Consider the following 12,111-nt stretch of genomic DNA (forward strand, 5'->3'; position numbering starts at 1 on the left):
GTTTATGGGGCAGTTGACGAGAGGGAAGGAGCGGGAGCTTACAGTGTTCACTGTAAACTCATCAGAGAGAGAGAGAGAGAGAGAGAGAGAGAGAGAGAGAGAGAGAGAGACAGAGAGAGAGAGAGAGAGAGAGAGAGAGACAGAGAGAGAGAGAGGAGAGAGAGAGAGAGAGAGAGAGAGAGAGAGAGAGACAGAGAGAGAGAGAGAGAGAGAGACAGAGAGAGAAAGGGAGAGAGAGAGAGAGACAGAGAGAGAGAGATAAAGAGAGAAAGAGAGAGATAAAGAGAGAAAGAGAGAGAGAGAGAGAGAGAGAGACAGACAGAGAGAGAGAGACAGAGACAGAGAGAGAGAGACAGAGAGAGAGAGAGAGAGAGAGAGAGAGAGAGAAAGAGAGAGAGAGAGAGAGAGACAGAGAGAGAGAGAGAGAGAGAGAAACAGAGAGAGATAAAGAGAGAAACAGAGGTGTAAGTGACAGTTGGAAAGAAGAATGCAGCAGACGCGCTTTCAGTGGGAACAGCGCGCTGGACAGACTGAATAGAGGGAAGAAACGAAAGGGGAGGAAAGATAATGAAGTAAAGGAGAGAGAGGAGATAATGATAGAGGAAGAACGGCCGAGGTATAAGGTACTCATTTGTACTGTCATTCTCGTCTGGTTTGCCGTAATTCAAGATTTACAGGCTCCAGGGGGAGGGAGAGGAGAAGGAGGAGGAGGAGGAGGAGGAGGAGGAGGAAGAGGACAGGACAATAAAAGGGAGCGGGGATCAAAAAAGGAACATGATGCTAGGACAGACGCAACATAATCTTGATGAATTTTCATGTCCAAAGTAGACTTGAGAAAGTCTTGGAAGAATATTGCCCTGCTACCTTCCCCCTCTGTGTGCTTCACTCCGTTCAAAGGACATGATTCCATTTATTTTATGCGTGATGCAACAAATGACAACCGAAATTCGCTCTGTGTGGGCTTAAGAGCGCGGATCTTTCCACCGAAATAACTCCAAAGCGTTACTATGGTGACATTCTGCACATCGCACGCCGTTTAAAAAAGCATACAGTATTTAAATTAGAGTTGGTGTGGATTGAACCGTGATAAGCTTCAGTGAGGAATAATCTCCCATTTTCGCCATACAGTGGAATTAAATGGGAGTGACAACTGTGCCGGCGTCAGTGTAATGTACAGTTACATTCATTCTACAACCGATGCTGACAAATAAGCAGAAGAACATTTCTGAGTGAAGGGAAACCTCTCAAATATCCCGTCATTATCAAGTCGTCAAAATGGCCGATTCAGTGTGATTAATCCGAGCACTTTGACGAGCAGCTAGTCTCTCAAGACTGAGTTTGCCCTTAGCTGCTACCATTCACTGGCGCAAGCGTGCAAACGCAGACACACACACACTAACAACGGCTGTTAATTACAGCCATTTATTAGTCCAAACAGCCAATTAACAGTGCTTCACCAAAATACGCAAACAAACTAATCTATACACACCACATTGTTAGGGTTGGGTGTGTTCGTGTGTGGGGTGGGGGGGTGAGACTTCGGAGCAGATTATGAGGACAAATTAACAGCCAAAGAGATGGGATGTGAATGAGGGTGTCTGGGTTATTGTGTTCCTTTTACCTACAGACAATTGTGCGTTCTCTAATGAGTGAACAACAACACAGAGAAGAGGAAAAATCTTTTGTTTTCATTTTTTAACTTTAACAGTCTCCGGAAAAAAAAGAACACCGAGAAAAAATAAAGCCTGTGTCCCTCTCTCCCCCGAACCCCGATAGTTCCCTTTGTCCTGATCCTGTCCCTGGCATCCCGGGCCAGACGTTGAGTAATGGCTCGGCGGTCGCTCGTATCAAGGAGCGCGCGGGGCTAACGGCAGGCAGACGGCGCTAGCCGAATACGGCGCGTCCTTGAAGTCGCTGAAAGAGCTCCATTGTTTCCTTAGAAACGGCAAACAATGGCTACAACTGATAAAAAAAAAATCGAAAGTTGAAATAAATAAATAAATAAAAGACTCGAAAACCGGGGCCACTTGAAACGTTGACAAATGCTTTCCGTCAAGCTCAAGGTTGACGACACAAACAACGTTCGGCCATCTTGTGCTCCAGCAACCTCTTCATAATAGAACAATATATTTGTTATTTTGATTTGCATGTGTGTCTTTATGGGATTTACGTGTGGGTCCCTTTTCGTTGTGTGTTAAAACACCATCTGCCAGTTAAACGTAAAAAAACACACGAATTGACCACTGCTTGCTTCCAAACCTTTAAGTAAAGCTAAAAGTTACCAACAACTATATTTGTCTCTTATAGCCGGCCTCCGCAGATACAGAAAGAACAAAGATACTTAGTCTGCAGGCGCACACATGTGCACACACACACACACCAGTTTGACAGTTAATGTATCACTTTTTCTCCCCTGCTGTGTCCCAGTTTCCCGGTGTCGGCCATAATGAGAAGGAAGGCATCTGCAGTGGAGATCCCACAACATTTGGCCCTATACACAGTGCTCATTTACTGGTCCAGCGTGTGCAGCTTTGGGGTAGGGAGGGGCTTCGGGGGTATCTCTTAAAGAGTGTGTGTGTGTGTGTGTGTGTGTGTGTGTGTGTGTGTGTGTGTGTGTGTGTGTGCGCTCTCCAAAAAACGAAGTATGTGGAGGCACTGTATTTCTCCAATTTATTTTGGGTGTGTGCATGTGATGGAAAGTACTTGCGAGGGGTTGTGCATACATGTGTGTGTGTGCGTATGTGTGTGTGCAATTGTACATGATTAACTGCTTGTGAGTGTGTGTGTGTGTGTGTGTGTGGGCCTGCATGTGTGTATGTGTGTGTGTGAGTGTGCGTTTGTGTGCAAGTGCCTGTGTGTGTGTGTGTGTCTGGGTGTGAGTGCCTGTGTGTGTGTGTCTGCCTTGGCGCGTATGTTTGTGTGTGAGTGCCTGTGAGTGTGTGCGTGTGAGTGCCTGTGTGTGTGTGCCTGAGTGTGTGTTCCTGTGTGCGAGAATGCCTGCGCGTGTGTGTGAGTCTGTGAGTTCCTGTGTGTGCCGGTGTTTGTGTGTGCCTGTGTTTGCCTGTGTATGTGTGTACCTTTGAGTGTGTGTATGTGTGTATGAGTACCCGTGTGCATGTGTTTGTGTATGTGTATGTGGGTGCCTTTGAGTGCGTGTATGTGTGCAGGAGCTCCTGTGTTTGTGTGTGTGTCTGTGTGACAGCGTGGTTAGTGAGGTGCGTTGAGTGCCCGGTTGGTAAGCAGATGTGCGGGGATAACACAGATCGATGTTATTAACCCCAGGTTCGGTCCGCAGTTCGACGAGCGAGTGATGAATGGCACCCCGACAAAGGGCCGAACAGAACAACAACGGGTTTTTTTTCTCGCTCGCACACACACACACACACACACACAGTAACACACAGTGTCCCAGGTGTCTGCCTTGCCAAAAAACAGCAGAGGGTGGACTCAGAGAGTGAGAGAAAAAAAAAAGAGGGAGAGAGAGAGAAAGAGGGAGGGATAGAAAGACAGACAGAGAGCGACAGAGAGAGAAAAAGAGAGACAGGGAGAGAGGCTGAGACAGAGAAAGAGACAAACAGAGAGAGAGAGAGAGAGAGAGAGAGAGAGAGAGAGAGAGAGAGAGAGAGAGAGCGAGAGAGAGAGAGGGACAGAGAGACAGACAGAGACAGATAACAAAAAACATTGAACAGCTGAATTCCGTCGACATGGCGTTTCGTTCTCCTACGACGCTCAGGGTAAAATAATTCACACCAATCACCTGATCGAAGAGTGGGTAAAAGGCGGAGATTTAAACCGGCGTTAACATTTGTATTTACTGCCTTTGATAAGCTCTTTACAGCTTGTTGAATGAGCAGTTACAGCTGTTAACAATGGTGGTGGTGGGAGGGGGGACTACGTATCCATCACGGCACAGGGAATTAATCCTACCAAGATTGGTGGAAGGTGTCTCTCAAGGTAGGTATACATGTATGCGTGTCTGTGTGTGTGTGTCTGTCTGGGTGGGGATCCTTGAGCTTGTGCTAGTGCGATAAGATGCATCTGTTGGAGGGAGGAGGCTGGTTAAGGGGGGGGGGGGGGGGATTGTGTGTAAGGGGGAGTTAAAAAATGTAAAACCACAACCCTGAGCCGACTCACGAGGCAGCCCCATACGTCTTAAAGGTCTCTCTCTCTCTCCATTATCTCGCTGGCTGTTTATCTTTGTTGTGCATGTGGTCGCCTGATTCCCCTGTGTTTATTTGTGTGGGTGTTTGTCTTGGTCTGTGTGTGTGGTTGCGTGTGCGCATTGGTGAGCACGTGTGTGTTATCAGAGTCTGCGTAGGGTTAATGGAGGCGATAAGAGAAGGGGATCTGGACACCCTAAAAAGATTAAGACACACATTCAAATCCCGCCAACACAATAGTTGTCGGCTCCTGAAGAACACAAAGTGTCGCCATCGGGTTCTTTCCCCCAAACCTATGGAAGTACACACTGTCATTGTTGCCGATTAAATTAATTTACAAGAAACAACAAATAAAAAAGGGCATGGTTGTAATCCATAACAGCCAGAAGCGACATGACGAATATGATCGATCGAGCAACGCAGCAATCAAGAGGATAGCTCACACATTGTGGCCTGAATAGAACAATCGTCATTTCATTGTTTCATTTTGCTTTATTCGTCCTTGATTTGGAAAGACCAAATAAAATAAAAATCACAAGCGACAGGGGCTTTAGAGAGATCTTAGCCAAAAGAAGAGAAAGAGAGATAATGAGAGAGAGAGGAGGAGAGGGAGAGAGAGAAATAATAAACTATAATAAACACCAACAGGCATCCTCCATTTCCATCCAGCCATTACCACGAGCTTTCATTGCTAGTGGAAAGTGAAATACCATCCAAACCAATCTATGATCACCCACACGCATGTGTGCGCGTGTGTGTGCACGTGTATGCATGTACACTCCCACCCTAAATTAGCTTTTCGTGAAGTGCAAGTGTATACTCTCGTGTGCGCACATGTCTTTGAGAGGGTGTGTGTGTGTGCACGTACATGTCTTTGAGGGAGTGTGCGTGTGTGCACGGGGACGTGGGCGGCTGAATAAGAAAAGCATTCACACTACCCTATGAAAGAGCATCTAACAATAAGTGCCCAATTACCCCTCCTGACGGCAGCGGCTCGCGAGTCGCCATAATGCAGGCCTCCATTCAGGTAGCGGTTAGACGCGGGCCGGATGAAAGGCGCCAGAGGCCGTCAGGGGGGGAGGGGGGCCTGCTGTCACAGCTCAAGGCTGCTCTCTGTCTGTCTGTCCGCAACGCTCGGCCATTCAGTGCCTTTGCCGCCGCCTTTGCCGCCGCCGCCGCATTGTTAATGCCCGATAGTTCGTTCGGCACGAACCACAAGCATCGCTGGAGGCACCGAGAGCGCGGGGGCGCGGCAGAACGGGAACCAAGGCTTTGTTTGGATCTGGATGTGTGTGTCTCACAGCAGGGGAGGCGGGGGGGGGTGGAGCTCAGCGTCTCTGATGGCGGTCGCCGTTTCGCCTTTCATCTCGATGCGGGCTGAGTGTGTGGACATGATATGCTTTCCTTGGCGATATCTCGTTGGGAGCCTTCAACCCCTTTAAACATGCTTTAATTCGAACGCGTCTTCCTTGTTGTTATTCGTCAAGATTATCTGTGTATGTCTGTGTGGAACATTGACGTGTACTGAAAATACACAGTTTCAGAAATTGAGGACATGTTTGCGAACAAAGAACTTACACTCACACACGTGACTTTGTACATGCACTATTTGTGTCATACCAATGACATACTTCACTGTCTGTCTTTCACAAACCTTTCTTAAAGCAATTGGCCTTTCAGTGGCCGCGCGCTGCCAGACAGACAAAATGTCAGTGACTGGCTCCTATACAGTGCAATGACGGATGCACTGGAACATATAGGACTGCAACCAAAGGGCAGTGCCCTCAGTGTCTCCCCATATTAGCCACAATTAGCCTATGCAACGAGCGCGGCACAGATACATCAAAGTGTTGAACAGCCTGTGCTGTGATACGCGAGTAATGACCGGGGCGTCACTGCGGGACATATACGGCTTCATTAGGGGCCTGGCTGATCATAAGAGGACCGGGGCTTTTGACCTCGCCGTGCCGCGTCGCAAGGACGGATCGCTTTAATGCCGTGCCACGGGGTTTGTCGGTGCACACGTCCGACACAACTCTTACTGCGGTTGTACGGACGATGTAGTACCGCAGTGCAAGGGGGGACATGGGTCCGCTCCGACTAACGAAGTGACTCATGTCGACAGGGCTGCGTTAGAGCACGGTTGAAGGGAACGAATGAGCTCAGAGGTGTTTGTTTTAAAAAAGTGTGTGCGAGTGCGTCCGTTCTGTTTTTTTTCTGTGTGTTGTGTGGTTGGAGTCCTTGATGGATACGGTTGGCTGATTGCTAGCGTGCATAAATGCCTTCGAGTGGTTTGGGTTGCCTTCAAATGTATGGACACGCAATTTATGTAATCATTTATATAGATTTGTGACTTCTCTGCAGGGCCTGTAACCTTGGTTGTGAGTCAGGCTAATGAGCATTGCCGGATTCGGAAGCTTTTCTCTTCAAATGTAAAAAGGACGTATCTGAATAACATTTGTCGACGGCTTGTTATGCGTTCATGTTCAGGTGGTTCAGGGAAGGCCGGAACGGGTCGCGAGGGTTCAAACCCACCCGCTGTCGAGAGAGAACGGGCGAGTCGCTGTCTGGTCTTGTGGCGACGATAGGTACTGCGGGGTCAACCAACAGGACACTTCTGGCTTTGAGTAAGTCAGAGGTACAGAGGCCTGGGAGGATGCTCAGTCATCTAAACTGAAGTTTTCTTCAAAACGTAGTGAATGGGCTTCCTTCAACCAATATCCTGTGCCAGAATCTGGCAGACAATAGTTGGACAGAAAAGAGTGAATGAGACAGAAAAGTATCTTTTTGGCATTATCAGAGACACAAAAGGGAACAAAATAGCTTGAACGTGTGCGTGTGTGTGTGTGTGTGTGTGTATGGGTGTGTGTGTGCACATGCATTTCGTTTGACAATTCATATTTATTGATTTCATGTTTTTCCAGCATTTCATTTGTGTTTAGACTTTCCAGGGTATTTACCGTAGCGACAACCCTGGAACTAATGTCGTATTGTATTACATTGCGCCTCTCGTAAGTAAGCAAACACACACACACACACAAGCACACACAAAGCATATCTAATCCATCCTTGCAGGAGGTCGCTTTACAGGAGAAAGGCAGCAGGTAAGTGTGTAACAGCAGAGACCGAGACAGAGACGTGGATGCATTAGGAAACATCGCAGATACAGTCCTTTTATGTGAGCCCCCCCCCCCCCCCAACTAGATGACATCTTTAAGTGTGTGTCCGGGGACGCAAGTAGTGATTAGGTTTCCATTCAGAGCAGAGTCTGTAGTAATTAGGAAGGCTAGCAGTGATGCAGCTCTGGCAATTATCCACACAATGCTAAGTGGAACGCACCAATAGAACACATTCATTTGCTTACTTGCTCTCTCTCTCTATGGTTTCTCCCCTCACACATATAAAGACACTCACACACACACACGCACACACGCACACACACACACACACACACACCTGCTCTGCGGTAAATACTGAGCATCAAGGTAAGCATCGAGCAAACGTATTCATGTTAGTTAGTGTTTTACTTACATGGTAATTCCTGTTGACCCAAGGCCACTCCAAATTCAACTCTTTTCGAAAAGCATGCAGAATATACCAATATGCCGTCCTTGATTTCCCTACTTGTTCAAAACAACAAGGATGTATTTTTGAGTAGAGGCCAACCATTTCTCTTCCCGAAGAGAGAGCTGATACAAATACGGTTAAGCAGAGGAAAGAAAACGTATTCCTTTTCCCTCTAAATGGAGTGGAAGGAAAAAAAGCTAAATGTCACACAGAATTTATCTTTTAAAGCAAACAATCCTCACAATCTTTACAACTCTCTTTGGCTCTCTCTGCCACTCCGTCTCATCGGGGAGAAGTCGTACATCCACCCACCCCAACCAACACCCCAAGGCCACAAATAGTCCGTTAATTAAGAGAAAATGAGAGGGTGAGCTGTCTGTAACGACAGAGGTAAATGTCAAGTGAGAGAGAGGCAAAAGGTTACCTTCTAGAAACACTGTAAATGAGAGCTAACCGGGAAAAAGAATCATCACAATGTAGAAAAATTAAAGTCATGAGGACACACTAACAAAATATTACCCTGGTTAATTGTCTGCTGTACGAAAAACAATACGAGCCACGGCATTGGTGGCGGGGAGTGTGGAAATGCTAAGACATTAATTAATGCTTTGTTTCCCTCTCTTTCGGATGGCTAACTCGTACAGGAATTGTTTAAAGGGGGAGTGGAAAGTTTACACAGACTAATGATGTGTTTGTTTCTGCTTGTTGCGCCTTACCCATTAGCCACCTGGACATGGTAGCTGGAATAGGCCGGAGAGGAGCCTTGGGCTTCGTTCATGGCCAGACACACACACACACACACACACACACACACACACGCACAAAAGTACAGGTGCAATTCAGCAGAAAGGTCTTCTGAGAGCACATAAGAAATATTAACCAAAAGATAGCAATAAGAATCAACCGAAACACACGAGACAGAAAGAATAAGAAGGGAAATGTTTTAGTGGTATTTTACCATTGTTACACAACGACACACAAGCACATAAACACACACACACACACACACACACACACACACACACACGCACTCTCTAACTTTCGGGACAATCCTCACTTTCAAGGACACGGCGGCCGCCAGCGAGGCCGGAACATCAGGTCGCCGCGACGACCAGCAGACCCGGTTCAGACCGGGTTCAAGCCGAGTTCAGCCCCCGACCAGCTGGCGTACATCGGGTCAAGTGCGTCGAGGGGGGGCTGGGTCCTAGACCGCCACCACCGGGCGAAGGCATTTACCTCGCACATTACCCCTCAGGGACGCCAGCGTCGTATAGATCTGGTGGTCAAACAAAATGACCTTTTCTTATCTTATAAGGACGTCCCTGATTCATGTCCGACCGCTCAGAAATATGATATTAAAATCCTGGAAGGAAATCTGCCACCAGCAGATGAATAAAACAATAAGCTCAATACATGACTTCTACTTTGTACCAGAAACTACATTGCAGTTATGTTTACCTTAAATGGATACAATTTGTAATGTGATATGTAATTGGCGCATGTGTGTGTGTCTGGGTGTGTGTCTGTGTGTGTGTGTGTGTGTGTCCGTCGCGTGGCCTTAGCCCCAGACCGAGTGTCCTGCCAGCTTTCTGTCTGTTGGTCTGTTCAGCGCTGATGGATGGGGTTCCTGGACACCATCTGGCTATAGGATGCTTCACATTTATCATCCCAAACACAACACGCACACACACAAATACATATATAAATATACATATTATAGCGTACGGCTCAGGGACGAAAATACAAGGAGGCAGTTGTTTTTTTTTCTTCTAACTCCCCCACATCTCACTATCTGTGAAATGAGACGCCTGCACCTAGGGGCCCGGGCCCGTACAACAACAATTAGCTCATTTGCATGTGTTGTTTCTGTTGGACGGTAGCCTGGAGCAAAGAACCAATGAGGCTGCCTCGCCAAGGATTGCCAAACCCAAGCATCTCCAGACTCAGCGCTTCATTAATGCCTTTTTTCTCAACCCCCCCCCTCCCCCCGCTTTCCACCCCCACCCCCCTACGTGTCCATATTAGGATTAGTACGAGCAGTTAATGCCTGGAAAACACTGGCGTTTCCAATTCCTTCTTCCGTCTGGAGCCAACTTGTCTCCGGTCCAACGACACATTATAATGGCATCGCGCGTCCTGGTAAACACTGGGGCGCAGTGAAGAGTCCCTCGCAGACACTCACCCCTGCACATCAAAAATATATTATTTAATTGTCGTAAAACCGCCCCCATTATGAACAACAAACAATTCAACCGATTTTTTTTTTCCCGTTATTATTCAACGGATTTAAGGGCAGACTAAGTCAAAGACTAGCCTGTTAACATTTCATTTCAATAATTAACCTTTCAGTATGCATTCGTAATTATTCCATTTGTGTTACCTTTGAGACTGATTTTACCCTTAATGTTTTAGGAAGGGGGTTTTTGGATGTATTTTTAATAAGTCTTGATGCTTCGCAGTCGGCAAAGTTCTCCTCCTTGACAAGTAGGACAATTGCACACACGTCAAGTGTCAAAACAATGTTGCAGCAGTCACAACAGCGATGAAACAGTGCATAATGTACCGTTGTATTCATACTCTCAAGCCTTCCTCCCTGCCGTCGCTTCTCCCTCGCATCATTTCATTAGTTGCATGATGTCAGCCCGGTGACAGCAATTATAACTCCTGGATGATTTTTATTTTTCTGTTTATTGAGACTGGGGGGGGGGAGCTCCTAGCTCACGAACCAGCGGCCCGTTAAAGACAAACAAATAAAAGTCAAGACGAGAGATGGAAGAGAGAGGGCAGTGGAAAAAGGGATGACTCTGCATCCCTTGGTTAGTAAAGACGACTCCTGGGGGAATCTCACGAGCAAAGCATGCTCTCCACAGCTAACCATCTGATTTGGATGCTAATGTACTATAAACTGCTACTCCCCATCTCGACAACACAGTCTGCGCTTTGCGACACGTGTGTGTGTGTGTGTGTGTGTGTGCGCGCGCGTTTGTGTGTCGGTGTGTTTTTTGGGGGGGATGTGTGGGAGGCCGCGAGTTGAATACCCTGCCAAAGTGAAAACGTGCACTCGCTCATATTCTTTTAATTACCGCAAATGCATTGCGCTGGAGGACAGGACAACATGGGACGAAAGCACGCGGCAGGCCGGAGAGGGAGTGGAGAGGGAAGGGAGAGGTATGAGCGGTGATGGGGGGGGAAGGTCACCGGTATTAAAGCAACTCAGGAATATATATGGGACTGTTAATCAAAGTGTCTTTGACAGCTGTGATAAACACTTTGATGAAACCATCTGTACATGGATGTTAGCCGTGGATGATGATGTTAAATCCGCGTGAACCTTCTTGGCTTCCGAATGTACCTCTGAATTTAGTCGGGAGTAAATTAGTATAGTGACATTTATAGATATACATTTTTACAAATGTAGAATTACAACTTATAGCAGTGTTTAAATGTGTGATGCGTGTATGCCTGTTGGATTGTGAATTAGCAGCAAGGGTTGTTTCTTATTTGCAGGATACATATCATGTACGGCCAGTCTTGTTGCAGACAGTGTGTGTTATCGTAGGAGTGCGATTGTCAAAACCTTTGTGAACCTAAACTCTGTCGCCAACCAAAACTACCAACATGCCGAAATGAACTGTCACAATAAAAAATAATAATTGAGAAAAAAGCACAGCAGCACAACAGTCGACACTATGTTGAGCAGTGCCCATCTCAAGGGGAAAACACAAAGTCCACAGCTGTAGAACACGCGCACGCACACACACACACACACACACACGCACACACAAGGCGCAGAGCCCGGTAATCAGGGACTCAAAGGGAAAGGGCAGATAAACAAGAAAGGCTGTGGGTAAAGCCCACGAAAAAAGATCCCTTCAGTAAATGTGTGAGAAAAAATGAAAGAAGGGGAAAATGCTGACACGATGGCACTTCCAATGTGCCAGCTTCTCAGCCTTGGAGCGGGGAGAGCTGTAGACTGATACGAGATGATAGAGTAGCAGACACCTATTAGGAGAAGAGTGGTGTGTGTGTGTGTGTGTGTGTGTGTGTGTGTGTGTGCGTGCGTGCGCCTCCTACCTTATGGTCGTATGGGTTGTAGGAGTGGAAGAGTTGAGACAGCTCCTTAGTCCTTTGCTTTTTCTGTAAACACAAAAACAACCGACATTAACAACGACCACAATAACAACTCGTGAGCTTACATTGAGCATTTGATGCGTACAAAATGCCTGCTAAAGCGCAGCCACTTAGGCCTGTATACCATCTGTATGGGAACAGATTCGAGCTGTCACATATGTTAAAGTGATGGACAACAGCGATCCCTAATTTCCCCCTAATTATGTTATTAAGTTACGTTACACATCAGAAACCATGAAATCCATTGCAATCT

At 46.9% G+C, this 12,111-nt stretch overlaps 1 protein-coding gene across 1 annotated transcript in view; it reads right to left on the reverse strand.

Moving 5' to 3' along the window:
* Window positions 1-12,111, reverse strand: part of cdkal1 (CDK5 regulatory subunit associated protein 1-like 1) — a 224,137-nt gene that overhangs the window by 41,073 nt on the left and 170,953 nt on the right. Inside the window, exon 12 of the mRNA XM_079730965.1 lies at window positions 11,802-11,864. Within this exon, the coding sequence (XP_079587091.1) occupies window positions 11,802-11,864 (63 nt within the window). The remainder of the gene's footprint in view (window positions 1-11,801; window positions 11,865-12,111) is intronic.

This window comes from Pollachius pollachius (genome assembly GCF_949987615.1).
Source record: "Pollachius pollachius genome assembly, chromosome: 1".
In the NCBI taxonomy this organism is placed as follows: domain Eukaryota; kingdom Metazoa; phylum Chordata; class Actinopteri; order Gadiformes; family Gadidae; genus Pollachius; species Pollachius pollachius.